Source organism: Rousettus aegyptiacus, unplaced genomic scaffold (assembly GCF_014176215.1).
Source record: "Rousettus aegyptiacus isolate mRouAeg1 unplaced genomic scaffold, mRouAeg1.p scaffold_m13_p_9, whole genome shotgun sequence".
Lineage (NCBI taxonomy): Eukaryota > Metazoa > Chordata > Mammalia > Chiroptera > Pteropodidae > Rousettus > Rousettus aegyptiacus.
Window position 1 is genome coordinate 34,364,774 of NW_023416312.1, and position 19,840 is coordinate 34,384,613.

General features: G+C 32.3%; 1 protein-coding gene across 1 annotated transcript in view; it reads right to left on the reverse strand.

Moving 5' to 3' along the window:
- WNK3 (WNK lysine deficient protein kinase 3) overlaps positions 1-19,840 on the reverse strand; it is a 147,585-nt gene that overhangs the window by 48,517 nt on the left and 79,228 nt on the right. The window contains 1 exon segment of the mRNA XM_036227332.1: positions 3,044-3,108. Coding sequence (XP_036083225.1) covers positions 3,044-3,108 — 65 coding nt within the window.

Below are 19,840 nucleotides of genomic sequence, written 5' to 3' on the forward strand. Positions count from 1 at the left end.
AAATACTTTCATGGCTGGAATTATTCCATCTTGATGGTAAAATTCTAAGAAAAATCCCCAATTCTAAAATCATAAATAATTAATTTAAGAATAAATTAGTACAATATCTTTTAAAAAGTTATGACTGCACAGCTCTGTAAATATACTAAAAGCCATTGAATCATACACTTTAAATGGGTGAATTTAACGGTATGTGAATTAAATCTCAATAAAGCTATTTTAAAAAGTTATGAAAAACTGAGATCACATTGTATTTATATGGCATACATCTTTGCACAGTAGGGGAAATTTTAAAAAATTCATTGTCAGTGATGGGTCTCTGGAACCTTTTATCAAAGGGAGCTCTTGATCAATTTTATCTTTTTTGTTTTGGGGTTTCTTATTAATATATTCAAATAAAACTTCTAGAAACCAATTCTCATTCAAAATATACCTTTTTATATAATGAACTCAATAGAGGATAGAGAGATCACGTGTGGGAGACAGGAATAGTGCAGGAGGCAAAACATGAAATGAAAATAAGATAAAGAAAATGTGGTATATATTCTATAATTGAATATAATTCAACCATAAAAATAATGAAATCTTGGCATTTGCCACACATGTGTAGACTTTGAGGGCATTAAGCTAAGTGAAATAATTTAGAAAAAGACAGACAAATACCATATAATCTAACTTATATGTAGAATCTAAGAAATCAAACAAACAAAATAAACCCAAGCTCACAGATAAAAAGAATAGATTGGTGGTTGCCAGAAGCAGGGAGGGGGGTGTAAGAGGTAGGCAAAATGGGTGAAAGAAGTCAAAAGGTACAAAGTTCCAGTTATAAAATAAATAAGTCATGGGGATGTAATGTATACCATGGTGACTATAGTTAATAAAATTATTGTATATTCCAAGGTTGCTAAGAGAGTAAATCTTAAAGGTTCTCATCACAAGAAAAAATTCTGTAACTCTGAAAGATGATGGATGTTAACTAGACTTACCGTGGTAATCATTTCACAACATATACAAATATCGAATTATTATGTTGTATACTGAAACTATATAAGGTTGTATGTCAGTTATACCTCCACGTTAATCAATCAATCAATCAATCAATCAAATACACCATAATTTAGGTAAAAAAATGAAAATGAAAATGAATGATATGAGAAAGGTTCAACTTTATCAATTCTAACTACTTGTATTTTGCAGGTTCAAATCAATATCATTATGAAACAGTGGACTAACATTCAGTTTATCTGTGTCAAGGGCAATTTTCAGTTTCTTTTTTTAATAAATTTGAAAATATTTCAATAAATACAAAAATTCCAATAAACATTTTTGAAACTTAAATGAGAAAATCTATACGCACCAAACAGATATATTTTAAATTAATTTTTAGGTAAAGTTCTCCTAAAAACTATTCATAAAATATCTGTATTAAGATATATAAGAAGAGATAAAAATAATTCCTAAATTTTGTTCTGTGTCCATGTGCAAAAAGATTTTGCATAAATACAAGTGGTAGAAGATGCATTATTACTGATCTTACTTTTTTAATATACAAAGAAATAACAGTGACAAGTAACACTTTCAGAGGATAAAAAGGACATAATTCTACATCATTTGTATTGCAGAGTTACGTTAAAATACTAGTTTAGGTTTGGGACGAAACGGCAGAAACTCAATTCTCCGTGTTTCTCCCCTCGTACTAAAAAAATCTGAAAATAATACAGTAGACAATCAAAGGAGGGCACTGAAGGATAAAAAGATGAGGGAGGACTAACTAGGGATTTCCCAAGACTTAAGAGAAAACATAGCAGCTTGGCGTCTCCCGATTACCCACCTCGTGACAGAAGGCAGTCCAGGCTTAGTGTCTCCCAGCTTCTGACCCAAAGGCAAAGGCAGCCCAATCCCAGTGGTCTCCTGACCCCCAACCCAGCAGCAGAAGGTGGTTCAGGTGAGCCCTTTCCTCTCCTGGTGATGTTGGCAGAAGTGCCACCAACAAACAGTATGTGTGTGGCCTGGAGAGCTGGCCTAAGGTACCAGGCCTAGAGAAGTACTCTCTAACACCTCTATCCAGCAGTGGGGCTCAGTGGTATGAGGTGAACCAAGCAGACCTGAATCATTCTACAAGGACTATGAAAACTAAACTGTCATTAGAACAGGGTATATTGCCTGATAAAATAGAATATTTAAATAGGATCCCGAGTCTCCTAACGTAAGATTCAAATTGTCCAGGAGACAAATGAAAATTCCTTGTTATACCAAAACCCAGGAAAACAACAATTTGAATTCGAAAAGACAATCAACAGATGTCAACACCAGGATGAATCAGATATTGGAATTAACTGATAAGGATTTTTTTTTTACAGTAGAAAAGGAATGTTTTATTAGAAGGGAAAGTACACTTCCAAATGTGGAAGCGGGCCTATGCAAGAGAAGCGTGGCTCAAAAGCCCTGATAAGGATTTTAAAGCAGCCATCATCAAAATGTTCAATAAGCAAATACAAATAATCTTGAAGCAAATGAAAAAAAAATCTGATAAAAAACAGAAGATATTTTAAAAAGAACCAAATGGAAATTATAGAACTAAACGCACAATCATAGAAATAAACAACTCATTGAATAGGCACAATAGCAGAACAGGACAAAGGAAATCTACAGTGAACTTGAAAACAGAACAATAGGAATTACCCAATCTGAACACAGAGAAAAATATTAGTTTACAAATACCAAATAAACCATAATTATATATCTAGTTATAATTTATTTCTTTAGATTATCTATAATTTTATTCTAAATTATACTATTTATTGCCTATTTTAACCCTTATAAGCTTTTCTTAGGAACAGAATGTTATAATGAAAACAAGAAAATGGTCAATAATTTCACAATCCATATGATCTTCATTAAAATAAAAAGTAAAAATAATACCTATTATTTTTTTAAATATACACAGAACCCTCTCTAGTCAAGACACACTAAGTCCCTGATGAATGCAAATACTTCAACATGCCCTTACTGTTTTCGTGGTATTAATATGAAAGATACGTACCTTTGAACCAAATCTGGTTTTAGAAGAGCTGCTTGTTGTTCAACTCCAACTGGCTGGGATACGGGCTATAAACAGTACAGAAATAAAACTTGTTATGATAACAGCAAACTACAAGCTAAAGATGCAAACTGGTATTATTTCAGAAAACATACTTGTTACATTTCATGTTTTGGGCCTTGTGAACCAGGTAGAATGTCTGTACTATTGAATATCTATATCAATCCTATTGCTGACTTTACTACCAAAGATAAAAAAAATAAAATGTAAAAGTACTCATATTCACCAAGATTTTTCATTAAGAAAAGGCAGCATTGTTTTACATACTTTGTGTAATGTTTCAACAGAAAACACTGACATTCAACTTTCAGTCGTGATTGCAAAACTATTACTAAAAGGAAGAGTTGCTGCCATTATACAAACAGATAAATTGATGATTCCAGCTTTCACATATTGCGTAGTCTTGCTTCTTCTCACTCTCTTTTCACAAAATTACTGTAAGCTACCCTTTTGAGGTATTAATACCCAGCAGCGGCAATACTGATTTCTAGGAGAAAAATTTAAGCCCTCTATGAAGGCAAATGCCAACCCTGTTGGAAAACAATTTTAAACATTTATCTAATCCATCCTATACACTGCCACAGGTGACCTTAAAATTAAAAGGCCAATCTACCAAAATAGATCACTTCCCTACCCAGTTTAAACACCCTATGATGGTTCATCTTCTATAAGGTTAAATTCTTCTAGATGGCAAATAAAGTCCTCAGTGAAATGGTCCCTGCCTCATTCTCTAGCCTCTTCTCTGCTCGAATGAACTGCAGCTCCTCTGAATGAGTTGGACTTTTCCATATACTGTGACTCTACTTATGCTCCTTCATCTCCCTAGACTGTTTCAACTCCTCCTCAGTCCGGTCCATTTAGTCTCTATTACAGTGGGTTCCAGACAGACCAGCAAAATTGCCTTGGGGACTATTTAAAGAACATGTATCTTAGCTCATATCTTGATTTCTAAACTAAAAGGGATGAAGGTTCCTTGGAGAAATGGCCAGTTACAGCACTGGGACAAGGAAAGTATAAGGTAAGCCTGGATCATCTTGCTATGCCAAAAATTAAAGAACTGCTTGAAGAATGGTAAGAACATATCAAAAGCACACAGGAGGCAACTTGAAGGGGTTCCCACTACCCAAATGTGGGACAATTTGTACATCAAAATAAATAATTATAGTAATGGGATGTAGCTCACTGAATAAAATAAGAATCCATGAGGTCATACTGATATGAACGAATACAGGAAAGTTCTTACAGTACAAAGTCAAGTAATAATATAAGGATGAAGTCAGAAAATCATCAATGGATGACAAAACTAGGAGGCAAAAGTTGGGTGAGGAACAGAATATTTACATAGTTTCAAAATATCTCCTCATAGATCACTTATTAATTACAAAAGCAAAAAAAAAAAAGTTCACTTTACAATAGAACTTGGCAAGCCCCACTTTAACCAGGTATTCAAATTTAACCTCAGCAATATTGGGACAAATTGACATCGCATGCCTCTTAAAATGATACAATGTGCAAATAACACAATACCACTTACATAGCATTCCTGACAAAAATGCATGCTCTGAATCTGAACAAGAAGAAACTCAAACAAACTCAAATTGAAGAACATTCTACAAAATAACTGACCTTTATTCTTCAAAAATATCAATGCTATGAAAGATAACAAAAGGCTGAGAAACTGTTCTAGATTAAAGGAGATCCTGGATCATGGAGGGTAAACTGCCATTAAGGACATTACTTGGACAACTGTGAAATTTTAATGTGGACAACAGGTTAAAAAATAGTATATTCACATCAAATTCCCTGGATTTAGTCACTGTATTGTAGTTAAGAAAATGTCCTTGTTCATATACAGAAATATTTAGAGGTAAAAGGGCATCATGTCTGCAATTAACTCTCCCATGCTTTAGAGGGAAAATCATGTGTGGATTAATGGTAGATGGATGGATGGTTGGACAGATAGACTAACCAACCACTCAATGTACTGTCCATCCAGTAATGTCTTTTATCATGTCCCTCTTTATCACATATGTTTAATGTCTAACATTAAGGACTCTGTATGATTTATCTTTATATACTCGGTGCCTCTTAGCACAGTGCCTGACACATATTAGACTTCCAATAAATGTTTGATGAAATAAAGAAATAAGAAATAATGACATAGAAGAAAGGCTGTGCCATAAAAATGTCTGTGATCCAATATTACCAATCCTGGACATCAGTCTGAAAGAAAATAATACAAAGGAAGAAAAAAGTACATAGTATAAAATTTGTTTCATAATAAATAGTAGCTATCTCTGTGTTTTTATAATGTGTGATATTATACATAATAAAAATGGGTAGTGAGATAGCTGTCCAGGAATAAGAGAAGAGTTAGGTAAATACAAATACCTACTGTATTTTGGTGACCATTGAACATGAATCATGAAGGTCAAGTAAAGGCAGGGAAATTTACTTAACAATGAATGCAAAAAGCAGAAAACAAAAACTGCATATATATTTACAACCACTTATGCATATAACAAAAACCTTGAATACTATAACAAATATTATAATCACTGCCATGTTAAGGGAATAGCATTCTAGCTGATTTTCCCTACTTTTTATACTGTTACTACATACATATTATAAGTTAAAACTTTCAAAGGATAGCAAATACTAAATGTATAGGAAAATAGGTACTTTCATAAACCACTGGTGTGATGGTAAACTGTATAGACCTTCCTGAAGGGTAATTTGAAAAGTCTAAAAGTGCCTAGCAATTCCATTTCTAGAAATTTATCCTAAGGAAATAATTAAGAGTATTTACAAAAATTTAGCTACAAGAATGTTCCTCACAACATGGAATATAGTTGCAAATAGCAAAAAAATTAGGCACTTGTTTCCTTTACTTGCTCCATTAAATAAATAATGATACATCCATATTAAAGGATATTATACAGCTTTTACAAATGTGCTGAAACATATAAGATGTTATAAGTGAAAAAAGATTATTAAAAGACTACGTACAGCATGGTTATAATAAAATTACCTGTATGTATAAGCATATAAATGGTCTAGAAGAATATACACACCAGGTATTAAATAAGCTTGTCTATATTCTTCTTGCTTTGTTAATAAGAAAAAATATATTCAACTTTGTACAGATTTATCAATCCTCAAATCTGTTAATCTCAGGGCAGGTCCCCATTATTTCAATGTACAGCATTATAGTATTTTTAGAAAAAAGTAAAAATGAAATATTTCACTAAATTTGAAATACATTTATAAAAATGGCCTCACATCTATTTGTAAATGTTAGTTTTAAAACACCTAGAAATATCAAGACAGATTTGATTAAGAACTATCACATAAAAAGGCAGATGAACCAAATCATTAGGCATGATTCTGAGGGCCAACACAGAGTAGCATTAATAATCCTGTTAATAATTACAAGGGGATATAAAATATAATTCCAGATTGTTGTCATAACAATTATATTTTGTTTCTCTTTCCTTAATACATAGGCTTTATCTCCATATTTACACATCAGGACACCATGTTACTTCTCTGTCTTGCTAGGACTCATAATAATTCTTTTAAATTGTCTTTAATACAATAATTTATTATGTTAGCTGCATTTTGTTGAATCTTACATGTACAAAAAAAGAAATCTATTTGCTCTCAATGTTTAAACAATGATTACATTGAAGAGCTAACTACCTAATCTATAATTACAAGCTAATCTATTTATCCAGGAAAAAAATCTCGGTATGGGTTGACTAGATTGGAGGAGGAAAATAGAAGGCAGGAAATGGTATGCTGTGTTCATCTCTTCCAGACCCCGCACCTTCAAATCCAAATGAAAGATAGGCGCCAATCCCTTTTCCTAATGAGACCTTGATATCTGGATATCTGAGACTTCAATAATTTGCTAGCAAAATACAATAAAACTAAAGTATCTCTGAACTCTTAGAGACTGATAACAAGGCCAAAACGAGAAGCAAAACTAGTCCTGGATTCCATGGGCCACACCATTCTCCCCCATCTATCTTGGCACTTAAAACTCTGTCTTGAACTTGTTTCTAGATCTTTCTCATTCATGATACTGTGCGCTCTTGGAGGGAAGAGATCATATCTATAAGATTTATCACAATATTTCCAGGGCCAAACCAATACTTGAAACAGAAATAACTAGCTCAATGCTCAATGTCTTTTACTATTATAATGTTCTCATTTTTAGTATTGTTTTTATTTTTATTATAGCAACAAAATAATTGCTATTTATCAGCTATTAAGTGCTAAGCATTTTATATACATCATTTAACTAAATTCAAACCTTACAACAAGTCTAAGTGGTAGCCATTGTTACCTTCATTTTACCAATGAGGAAGCTGAGGCTGTGATGGAGGCAAAAATTGAGTCAGAAAGAAAAAAAATGAATAGATAAATGACTCCAAAGAATAGTGAAGAGCAGAGACCCCTTGAGCACACCATACGGGCTTTTATGTTAGTCTCTGTTAGCTCTTAACCCTTCTTTCTCCTTAAGTCACCATTATTTGCCTTTCTTGCATCAGTGTTCTCAGCCCTGGATGTACTTTATAATCTTGAGGGAAGAAGAGAAATGGAGAAAGAGAAAAGGGGTGAAATAAAAAGGAAGAAAAAAAATTTTAAAAAAATCCAAGCTTATTCCAGAGATTCAACAACATTCCAGAGATTCTTATTCAGTTATTCTGGAGTGAAGGAGACCAGTAAAACTGGAAAGTATTTTTAAACATTTCATAAACTGCCTTATCAAATTACCAACATTATAAAACATGCCTCTCACATTAAGTGCTTTTTAACAACTACTCTTTATTGAGCATTTATTATATGCCAGGTATTTCAGACATATATCTCTTCTAATCCTAATAAGCCTACAAGATAGGCATTTTTTTCTGACAGAAAAGTTGAATAATTGTTTAGTGAAAACCCATATATCCACCACTCATGGTCTACAGCATTTTACTATATTTGCATTATTATGTATATCCACCAATCCATATTACATACACAAGGGAGAAGAATCAACTAATAAATAAAAGGAAGAATGATGAAGTTAAAATATAATCAATAGTTACTAAAATTAGTGGGTGAAAGTTTTGAAAAGGAGAGTGATATTTACACCTTCTCAAAATATATCCCTATATTCCCTTTGTAAATTATAAAGGGAAAAATGGAAACTTTGTAGCAGAGAAGTCTTGCAGGCCCTACTTGAACTAAGTAAAAGCTAACATCACCAATATGGAGACAAAGTGACGTGCCTCTTAATAAGAATACAATGTCGCTTACATGGTATTCCTGCCAAAAGTGCATGATTTGAATCTGATCATGAGGAAACTTCAGAAAAACCCAAATTGAGGAGCATTCTACAAAAAAAATGCCCTCTGCTTTTCAACAATGTCAAGAAAAGCAAAAAAAAGGCCAAAAAAACTGTTCAAGATTAAAGGAGATGAAAGAAAAGGACAAACAACCCGATAAGAAAGATATGACCAGGCACTTCACAAAACATATTTGAATCTCTAATAATTACATGACAAGATGCTCAATATCATTACTTATCAGGGAAATGAAAGTTAAAACCACAATATATACCCCATTACATCCACCAGAATGACTAAAATTTAAAAGACCAACAATACTAAGTGTTGATAAGGATGTGAAGTAACTGGAACTCTCATTCATTGCTGGTGGAAATGTATTTTGGCAAAACTGCTTTGTAAAACTATCTGGCATTATTTAGTATAACTATGTAAAACTATCTGGCATTATTTAGTATAACTAAATATACCTTTATCCTGTGACCCAGCAATCTCAATCCTAGGTACAATTCCCAAGAGAAATAAGCACATGTGTCCACCAAAAAATCACATAAGAACATTCACAAAGGCTTTATTCATAAGAGCCAATCTTAATGTATATCAACAGGAGACTGGATAACTGAATTGTGGTATATTCTGTAATGAAACAACTCACAGCAAAAAGGCAGGCATGCAGGCAGGCAAGAAATGAAACAAAGAGAAGGGATGAGAAAGGAAGGGGAAGGGGAATTGAAAGAGGAAGAGGAAAAGGAAGAGGAAAAAAATACTGATATATGCGGCAATGTGGATCAATCTCAGAGAACCTTCCAGGGAGCTGGAAATGTTCTGTATCTTCATTTGCATTTCATGGAAGCATACATATATGAAAATTCATCAAGCTGCACATTTAAGATTAGGGTACTTTAATGTATATATGCCTTATATACTTTAATAAAGAAAAAAATTTTTAAAAGTTGATATGATCCAATTCTGATCAAATAAACAGTAAAAATGTGTTTGTGTACATGTATGCAGAGAAAATTGTCTGGAAAACTTTAAAGGTTTTATTTCTGAAAAGTGGGATAACATATCATTTTAACTTTCTTTACACCTTTCTGTAATTTTTAAAAAGTATTTATAAAAAAGTCATTTTTAAAAACTATTTTCATAAGACGAAATAAAATATCCATACTAAGGATATAAAAGATGTACACTAAATATTTCACCTATGAGGATAAAGAACACCACCTATGAGCTCTTAGGAGGAAAAAGGAACCAAAAATCTGATTGGCTTTAGGCTTCTCTTCTACAGCATTAACTAGAAGTCAACAGAACAAAATATGTTGTAGAAGAAAAAGTTGTAACCTGGTATTTTTTCTATACATCCAAATTATATTCATTTGTGGATATAAATGGAAAGGTCTGTTTCAGATACCCTAAGAATCAAAAAGAGCACACCAAAGTAACCTTGAAAAGTTACACAAAGCTGTTTTCCAAACTACAGAGGCTCTTAGCAAAATTTAAGAAGAATAAGAAAGTTGTGGTATAAAAACTGGTGCTGTATACTAAAACCAGTAATTCGTATTAAGCCCAAATTATTAAAACTGTATTTCAAAACTGAATGTACACATAAAAACTGAGAATGTAACATGTATAGTATGATAAAATTAAAAAATACATTTCATAATTACTATCCCCCCAAAAAAACAATAGTTTGCCTTTTTCTTTAAATACCTCATAATAGTAATCCACAGATAATCAGTCTCTTATCTCATTCCATCAACCTCCCAAATTGAAGACTTCAACTGAGCTGCTATTTTAGACGCTGGTTCCTTCCTGGAGAATGAGATCAACCAGAAAGTTTCCCATCCCTTTAACATCCTCAATGCTCTAACTAATTTACATTACAAAAGGGAGATGGCCGAATAATGTTGCTGTAAATCAATCCAAATGACTAATGTCCTTATCATTACCAGTTTGGACATTATGAAGATACTAAACAACAAGTGCCTTTGGGGAACATTTTTTGACAATATTTAGCAAACACAACTACAATTTAGACCAATTTCCCTTCAATTAAAGTAATTTCCCATAAATACACTATCTTGCTAAATAGCATTTTTACATAAATGGAGAAATCAGACATAACATTAGTTCTCAATTTTTACACAAACATTTTCATTTAATGGAATTAACTACCTTCTAGAGGAGGCTACAGTGAAGATTAAATGAGATGATGCAGCTTGGTCCTCAACGTCAGCTCCCTAACTATAAGATTTATTCCTATAAAATGCCTCAGAAATTGGTCACATAATAATATTGTCTCTACCAGAATAAACTTGTTGACTATTTTAATCATATTTACACACAGTAGGCCCATGGATATTTCTCAACAAAATGAACACGGAGAATCTTTTGCCAATTAACATTAGCATTATACACATAAAGTCCATTCTTCATACAGTTTCTGCATTGTCTTGAAAGCAGTAGAAAAGAAATGTAACCAGAGATGAAGTAAATATCTCAAAGGTACTGGTATCTTCAGTTGCTATCTATCTGGGTCTTAAATATACTATGGTTAAAATTAAAATCACCAAGACTGAAGTATAAAGATGTTGTTTTACTAATAAAGTGGAGCTAAAAATTATTTCACTGAGATCAGCCATGAAACAGTAGTAAAATACAAAATGCTAATAAAAACCACAATTTCCAAAGCAATCTTACAAATACACAACTCATATATGCTAATATGTAGATCTATCTGTGACAACAATTAATACATAACATTTTATTAACTCCTGATGCATTCAAAGTTTGAAATGTGGCCAATCCTGTCACTGCTTCTAAAAACAATATCAACAAAACCCTGAATGAAACCCCTGCTCCTTGTTGTCAATGCTAAATGTTTGCAACAAAAATCACTAAGTCGTCTTTCCCTTATAATGTTAATACACATTATTCATGCAGGAAAAAAATTCTAAGAAACAATCAGTATGAAAACGAGGAACGTATACATCTACTCTAATACTCTATAAAGCAACAGAAACAACATTGTTTTAAAAAACAGAATAAAGTCATAGCATCCAAAAAAAACTAAAAAAGATAGCCATTCACAGACCATATATGGTGGAGAATCTCCAAAGGAACAGAAGCCAATAGATTACATTCATAGGGAAACAAAAACTGTGGAAACACCAAAGCTCAGAAAAAGAACCAAACTCAACAGAGATTAAGTCTTTAAAACAATTAACTTCCAGTAGGTACTTAATGCGGCCTGGCAATCTTATGACCATTCATTCTACCATTCTCCCAGAAAACCACTTTATACTCTTGCCTCTTTCCTCAAACTTTTAATACCTACTCCCATGCCCAAACTCATGCTCAGATATTGACCTTGCACCTATTTCAATGAGAAAATAAAAAAGCAACAAGAAGAGAATTTCCACAAGCTTCCACTACCATGTCCGCTCACCTAATAGCATTTGTGCCCACATTCTCTGCCTTGCCCGTAATATTATGGAAAACTTGTCTGAGTGCCTATGCTAAGGCCAACCCCTAAACTTTATCTCCTCTCACCTTCTCAAGGATATCACTCCAGTAAATTCTCCTTTCTCTCTCCTATCTCACCAATTTTTCCCTTACTCCTAAGTCATTCCTCTTATAAATATGAGGTTGTATCTCTATTAAAACAAACCTTCTCAACTAGGGCTCATTGAGATGACTGATTGTAAAGCTGGGGCAGACAGAAATGGGATAGGCCTTGAACATCTTGTTGTGTAAAGATAAGTTCAAAGAATGATGGAGACAAGTCTAAAGAACAAAGAAATATGCTTGAAGAGGATCCAACTAGCCAAATCTGAGATAGTTGGTACCATCAAAATAAATAATGATACTGATGAATTATAAGCCATAAAATAAAGTAAAATCTCTAACGTTATTTAAATAAATTAATGAGTGGGGAAGAATGGAAAGCTCTAATACAAATAATAAATATAGGATCTGAAAATCGGCATTTGGCAATCACCATATAATAGTTACAGTCAAGAATCTTCAATGGCTGCCAAAATTATGGGTAAAAGTTTTATGATAAACATAGTCTCAAAGTAACTCTCCACAAATTATTTAATTACAAAGTGAAAAATAATCACTTTTCAGTGGTAAAACCTGGAAGACACCACCTTAAACCCAGTAATCAAAATTAATATCACCACTAAGACAATGGAGACTATGTACCTCCTGATATGATGCACTCAAAAGAATCCAAGATCACTTTTATAGTATTCCTACCAAAAAATGCATAACCCAAATCTAATCATGTAGAAACATCAGACCAACCCATTTTTAATGATTTTCTACAAAATTACGGACCTATACTCATCAAAAATGTCAAGGTCATGAAAGACAAAGAAAGGCTAAAAATTGTTCCCGAACAGAAACTATTAAGAAAGCATAACAAGAAAACGTAACCAGTTATCCTGGATTGGATCCTGAATCAGAAATTTTTTCCTTTGATATTAAAAAGAATATTAATATATTTAGAAGAAATCTTTGGAGAGCAGTTAAAACTGGAGAATCTGAGAGACTTCTGGAACTCCCCTTAAAAACATCCCACACAGTACAACTAAGTACAAAAGAGCTCATTGCTACTGCAGGCATTCTCAAGATGTGAGATAAGGTATTGTTAACTTAAAAGTCACAAAGCTTACACACTTAAGGAAAGCCCAAATCATGTTGATCAATCAGACCTTCATTTTAAATATTAAGCAACAACCAAAAAAATGACTAAATATGGGAGATTTAACAGCCAAAAAATTAATAATACATACTCTATCCCAAAGGAACAGGCTGGGCATATGGGAATAAACAAATTAATGGAAAGAACTGAACTGTATGTCAATGGGAGAAAGGAAAAATGAATGAACTAGAGCTATATATATCAACAAGGATGAATCTCATAAATGATGTTGATTTTTTTTAATTGCAGAAGAATGTATATGCTAGGATACCATTTACATGAACTATTAAATCATGAAAAAATTACATGTAATCAGGGTACTATAGATGCACTGATAACTTTTATATAAGTTGGGTGATGGGTATATGCGCATCCCTTGTATTAGTCTTGATATCCTTGCATATACCATAAAGGTTTCATTATAAATATTTTAACTTAAGAATGCAGATTAACTAATGAAATATTTTAGCAATATTCAATCATGTTCTACAGTGGATTCTTATGTATAGCAATTATGTAATTCTTAATATAAAAGAATGCACCTGCCTTTAAAAAGAGAAAAAAAACTATCAATAGTCTCATCAGTTCAGGTCAGGTATTCTGCCAAATGAATTTTGGCAATAAATATAGGAAAATCCTTTCAGTATCCAGAAACTCAGAACTCAGAATTCAGGCATTAAGGACTTACAATAAGAAGAAATGGAGAAGTCTACCATTATAATAGGATACTTCAACACATTCTCCTCGGAAAGTAAAAGAATAATTGGATAAAAAAGTAAGGCTATCAAGAATTTGAGTATTATAATTAAAAAGTATGATGTAATAAATATATAGAGAACTTGGAATGTTCCTCCTAGAAGAGAAAATCAAAATCTTTAGCAAATAAAGCACAAAAAAATCAAATTCCAAAAGTAGAAAGCATAGTGTGATTATAATGACATAAATACAGAAATTTACAATAAAAATCTATCCAATTCTAAATTAATAATCATTTAAAGTAATTTTTATTTAAGAGGAAATCAAAGCAAAACATTTTAACTTCTTATAAAGTAATTAAAACACTGGAGTATTGGTATAAGCATAGATAAAGGTCAGAGGAACAAAATATAACTGAGAAATGAGCCAAGTTTGTATAGTAACTTCAGATATGATAGAAATAGCATTTCAAATCAGTGTGGAAATAATGGACTATTTAATAAATGTGTTGGAACAAATATCTATTACTTTTGAAAACCACAACTAGGCCTCTACCTCACACAGTTTACAAAATCACAAAATCCAAACAATATAGAGCTAAACAAAGACAAAATATTTTAAAGTATCAGAAGAAAACACAGAAGAATATTTTATGCTCATGAGCCTTCCTAAACAAGACACAAATAGATTTGACCTTATAAATAATAAATGCTTCTGTGTGCCCAAGGAGACCAAAAGCAAATTAAGGACACACTGGGAGAAAGTAATTATGATATACTTAACAAAGTATTAGTATCAGAATGTGTAATCAAAGAGCAAAAGAGGAAAACCTCAACAGACAAATGGGCAAAGAATATTAATGGCATTTGCAAAGAAAATGAATATTCAATAAAAGTATGAAGTAAACAAACTATGTTATAACCAAACAACAGAATACTATTCGATAATAAAAAAGTAAGCAACTACTGATACATATAACAACTTGAATGAACCTCAAGTCAATTTCAAAAGGTCACATATTGTATGATTCCATTTATATAACATTCTCAAAGGACACAATTAATGTGATGGTGAACAGATCAGTGATCACCAGGAGTTAGAGGTGGGGGAGGGTGTAACTATAAATGTATAGTTTAAAGGCGTTTTTTTGGGTGATGGAACTGTTCTGCACCCTGATTGTGGTAACTATCATATAAATCAATACATGAAATAAATTCATAGAACTAAAGACACACACAAAACAAGAGAATGCATGTGAAAATTGGTGAAATCCAAATAAGGTTTGTAATTTATTGAATGGTATTGCACCACTGTCAATTTCCTGGTGATAATGATTGTACTATGGTGATATAAGGTGTTAATATTGGGGAAAGATGAGTGAAGGGTACACAGGAATTCACTATACTATTTTGGAAGCCTCCATGTGAGTCTAAAATCATTTCAAAATAAAAAGTTAAAAATAAATAAATATATGAATACATGTTCATCATCTCTATACTCAGGAAATGCAAATTAAAACAATATATTATTTTTTACTCATAAGCCCATCAAAACATCTGACTTATCAAATATTGACAGTAAGATTATACTACTGGCTGATGAGAATTTAAATTGGCCTAATCCCTTGAGAATGCAATTTGGTAATAATAAAATAAAAAAAATGTGTAGAACTTATGCCCCAGTAATTAATTTTGCCCCAGCATCTCTAGCATGATCTACTTTGTTCATTGTAACATTAGATAAAACACTGAAAAATTGAAACAGACAAAATGTCCATCAGCAGGAGGAACAGCTAAATAAAGTGCAGTGTAGTCTTACTAATGAATACTATGGGACAATTAAATAAAATCGAATATGTTTCTTTGTAATAACAGGTATATTTCCAGTACGCACAACTGAATAAAAAAAAAATACAAAATGACACATAGAGTAGAATCTCTTTTACATGCTCAAAGACAAAAATCAAACCAGAAAACAATATAGTATGGTCTAAGAGTACATATCTATTATGTAACTACACTGAAAAAGATCTGGAAAGACACACACCAAACTGATAACAGAAGAGAAAAGGACACAGAGAGAGGAGGGGTCAAATGAGACTTCTCTGCATTGTTTTAAATTTAATACCAGGAGTATATATTGGCATATTACCTATGTAATTAAAGTAATTAGAAAATATTTTTAAAAAGAAGTAATAATGCAAATATTGTAGCAGAGAATCAAAGTGATATTCAAACACTGTACTGAGTAGGGATGCAACTGCACAGAAGAATACTGATGTTTAATATTTCTCTCCAGAGCCTGAAAAAGAAACCATCTAAATGGATGTTTGATTAGACCACAATGTCAACTGAAAAGGAACCAATCTCAAACCACCAAAAGTACTAATGCATTAATACTAACACATCACACAGCAGAAGGTAAAAAATGCTGACCTCAGCAGAAGATAAAAACCAGAATAAGTGGTTTCCCATATTATTGGATAAAACAATCAAAAACACGATTTGATTGTTTTTGGCACATTTGAACTCATTCACTTCCTTTCTCTTACATGCTGTAGTCTACTGCCATATGGGGAAATAAAAGAGAAGTAAGAACAGATCTTAAGTTGCCCACCAATACAAGTTCATTATCAATTTGGAAGTCCTGATTAGGCACCAAGAATGATAAACATCAACAAGGAATCCTTCTCACATTGAAAAGTAGGATGACGGAAATATCTACGGCAATTCTTATTTATTAATTTAGTCAACAAACACGTTAACAAGCAACTATTTGTGTCAAGCACTGTGGTAGGTACTAGGAATACAGAGATAAATCAGGTACATATTGCTGCTGCACAAAATTTTCAGTTTTACTGGAGACAAGGACACCAAATATAAACACAGCTTGCTATTTGACTGAGCTGAAGATCCCTCTACCCTCCACTTCAGCACTAAACCACCCCCCCCCCCACACACACACACACCAGAAATTCACTCTACCTCTCTGTCATCAGCTCTTCAGGGTTTACTGATGGGCATCCCTCACTCCCCAAATCTAACACTTGACAGACCAGAGAAATACCTTCCAGTCTTGCAGATAGCACCAATAGAGACCCAGCAATTTAGCCAAAGTCAGAAGACAAAGCAGACCAGAATAACATTACAAGAGCTAAAACTAAATTATCAGAAACCTAAATTATCAATGGAACTAGAGCCCACAAAAGTAGGCTAGAATCTACAGACTAAACAGGGCAACCATCTGCTGAAATAGAAAGTTTAAATATGAACAAGTCTCTAATCATTATATGCAAAATTTCCAGTATACAATTAAAAAAATAAAAGTCGCTTATCATACCAAGAACAAGAAAAATCACAACTAAAATGAGGAAAGGAAATCAACTCAAACCAACACCAAGACAAATCAGATGTTGGAATTATCTGACAAGATTTTACAGCAACTATCAGAAAAAGAGCCTCAGTGAATAATCATAATTTCTCTGAAAACAAATGTAAAAATAGAAAACCTCAGGAAAAAATAAACTTATAAAAAACCATATAGAAATGATTGAACTGAAAAATAAACTAAATAAAAAACTAATTGGGTGGACTAAATAGTAGACTGGAAATGACAGAAAATAGAATTAGTGAACTTGAGGACAAATTAATATTTTTTTTTACTCGGTTTGAACAACAGACAGAAAAGAGACTGAAAGAAAATGAACAGGGCCTCTGAACCTGGGGAGCAATAGAAAAATACTAAAAACAAAAGAACATGGAGCAGAAAAAAATATTCAAGGAAATAATGACTGAAAACCCTCCAAATTTGACTAAAGACATAAAACAGATCCATGAATCTCAGCAAACTTCAAAAAGGATAAACTCAAAGAAATCCATACCAAGGATACATCATAATTAAACTTCTGAAGACTAAATTTTAACAGCAACTAGTAAGTAACAACACATTACTAATAGCGAAACACCAATTTGAAAGACAGCAAATTTCTTATCTGAAAACATGGAGGCCAGAAGAAAGTAACAAAATATTTTTCAAATGCTGAAAGAAAACAGCTGTTAACTATGAATTCTACATCTAGCAAAATATATATTTGAAAAGGAAAAAGGAAAAAAAATATACTCAGACCTAAGAAAACTACTAGAATTTGTCACTAGCAGATTTATCCCTAAAGAATGACTAAAGGAAGCTTTCCAAAGAGAAAGGAAATAGAAAAAAGTTTGGAATTTCAGAAAGGAAAGAAAAATATTGCAATGGGTAAAGATAAGAGTAAAATACAGTAGACTATTCTCCTTATAAGTTTCTTAAATCATATTTAATGGTTAAGGAAAATTTTATAACAATATCTACAGTGGTACATAACACATGTAGAGGAAATACTTGAGACAACTATATTTAAAAAGTGGGAAGAATAAAGGGACAAGTGAACGTAAGATTTTAATACTTAACTTGAAGTGGTAAACTCTATACCAGCAGAGTATAAGTTATATCAAGAGCAATCACTAAGTAAACTAAACAGCATAACATAGTCAAAACAGTATAAATAAAACAAGAAGGAATCTTAACAAATATTGGAAGTAGCTCACTGGAAGGCAAGGAAAGAGAAACAGAAAGATAAGCATAGGGAAGAAACAAAAAGCAAATACTAAAATGGCAAATTTAAGTCCTAAGACGGCAATAATTATTTTAAATATAAATGGTCTAAATATATCAATTAAAAGGGAGACACTGGCAGAATGGATTAAAAAAACAACTATATGCTTTCTACAAGAAACTCACTTCAAACAAAATGAGATAAATAGGCTAAAAGCAGAAGGATAGAAAAGGATATGCTAACATTAATCAAAAGAGAGCAAGGGTAGATATATAGTACCAGATACTGTAGACTTCAAAGAAAAGTACTAGGGATAAAGAGGGACACAATATAATGATAAAAAGCTCAATCTACCAAGAAGACACAGCATCCTAAATGTGGATACACAAAACAAGAGACGTTTAAAGCAAATGGGAAAAATACAACTGACCTAAAAGGAGAAATACATAAATTCACAATCATAGTTAGGAAATTCAACACCCACTCTCAGCAACTAGTAGAATCTCTAGGCAGATAATTAGCAAAGATACAGAAGAACTGAACTACAGGCTAATAATATCTCTCATGAACTGAAGATTTAAAAAGTCCTCAACAAAATATTAGCAAATCGAATCCAACAATGTGTACACAGAATTATGTATTATGACGAAATTGGTTTATTCCAAGGATGCAAGGCCATTTCAACATTCAAAATCGATCAATGTTACCCACTATATCAATAGGTGAAATAAAAATGACATTAACTAATGCAGAAAGGGCATTTTCTTGGGGATTCAGGAACAGTGGGGTACTACCTCAATTTGATAAAGAGCATGGATAAAAAAATCTATAACTTATATATCATATCTAATGGTGAAAGATATGTTTTCCCCTAAGTCTGGAAACGAAGTAAGGACATTCATTCTCGTCACTCTTATTCTACACAGTACTTGAAATTCTAACTATCACAATAAAAGGAAAATAAGAATTAAATGACGTACAGATTAGAAAGAAATTAAACTGTTTCTATTGTAGAGATTACATAATTGTCTACATAAAAGAAGTCGCAAGGATTCTATAAAAAAAAAAAAAAACCTCCTAGACCAAATAACTTCAGCAAGGTCATAGGTTAGAAGATACACATATACAAAAAAAATCAACTACATTTCTATGTACTAACAATGAACATGTGGAAACTGAAATTAAAAAACAATACTGTTTTACAATCCCTCCCATGAAAATTAAATACTTAGGGATAAACTTAACTAATAAAAGCAATCAAAGATGACCTAAAGAAATGGAGAGACACTCTGTGTTCCTGTACTGAAAGACTCAACATAATAAAGACATCAATTCTTCCCACATTTATATATAGGATTAATGAAATTTCTAGCAAAAGATATGGTCTTGATGGACCTAGA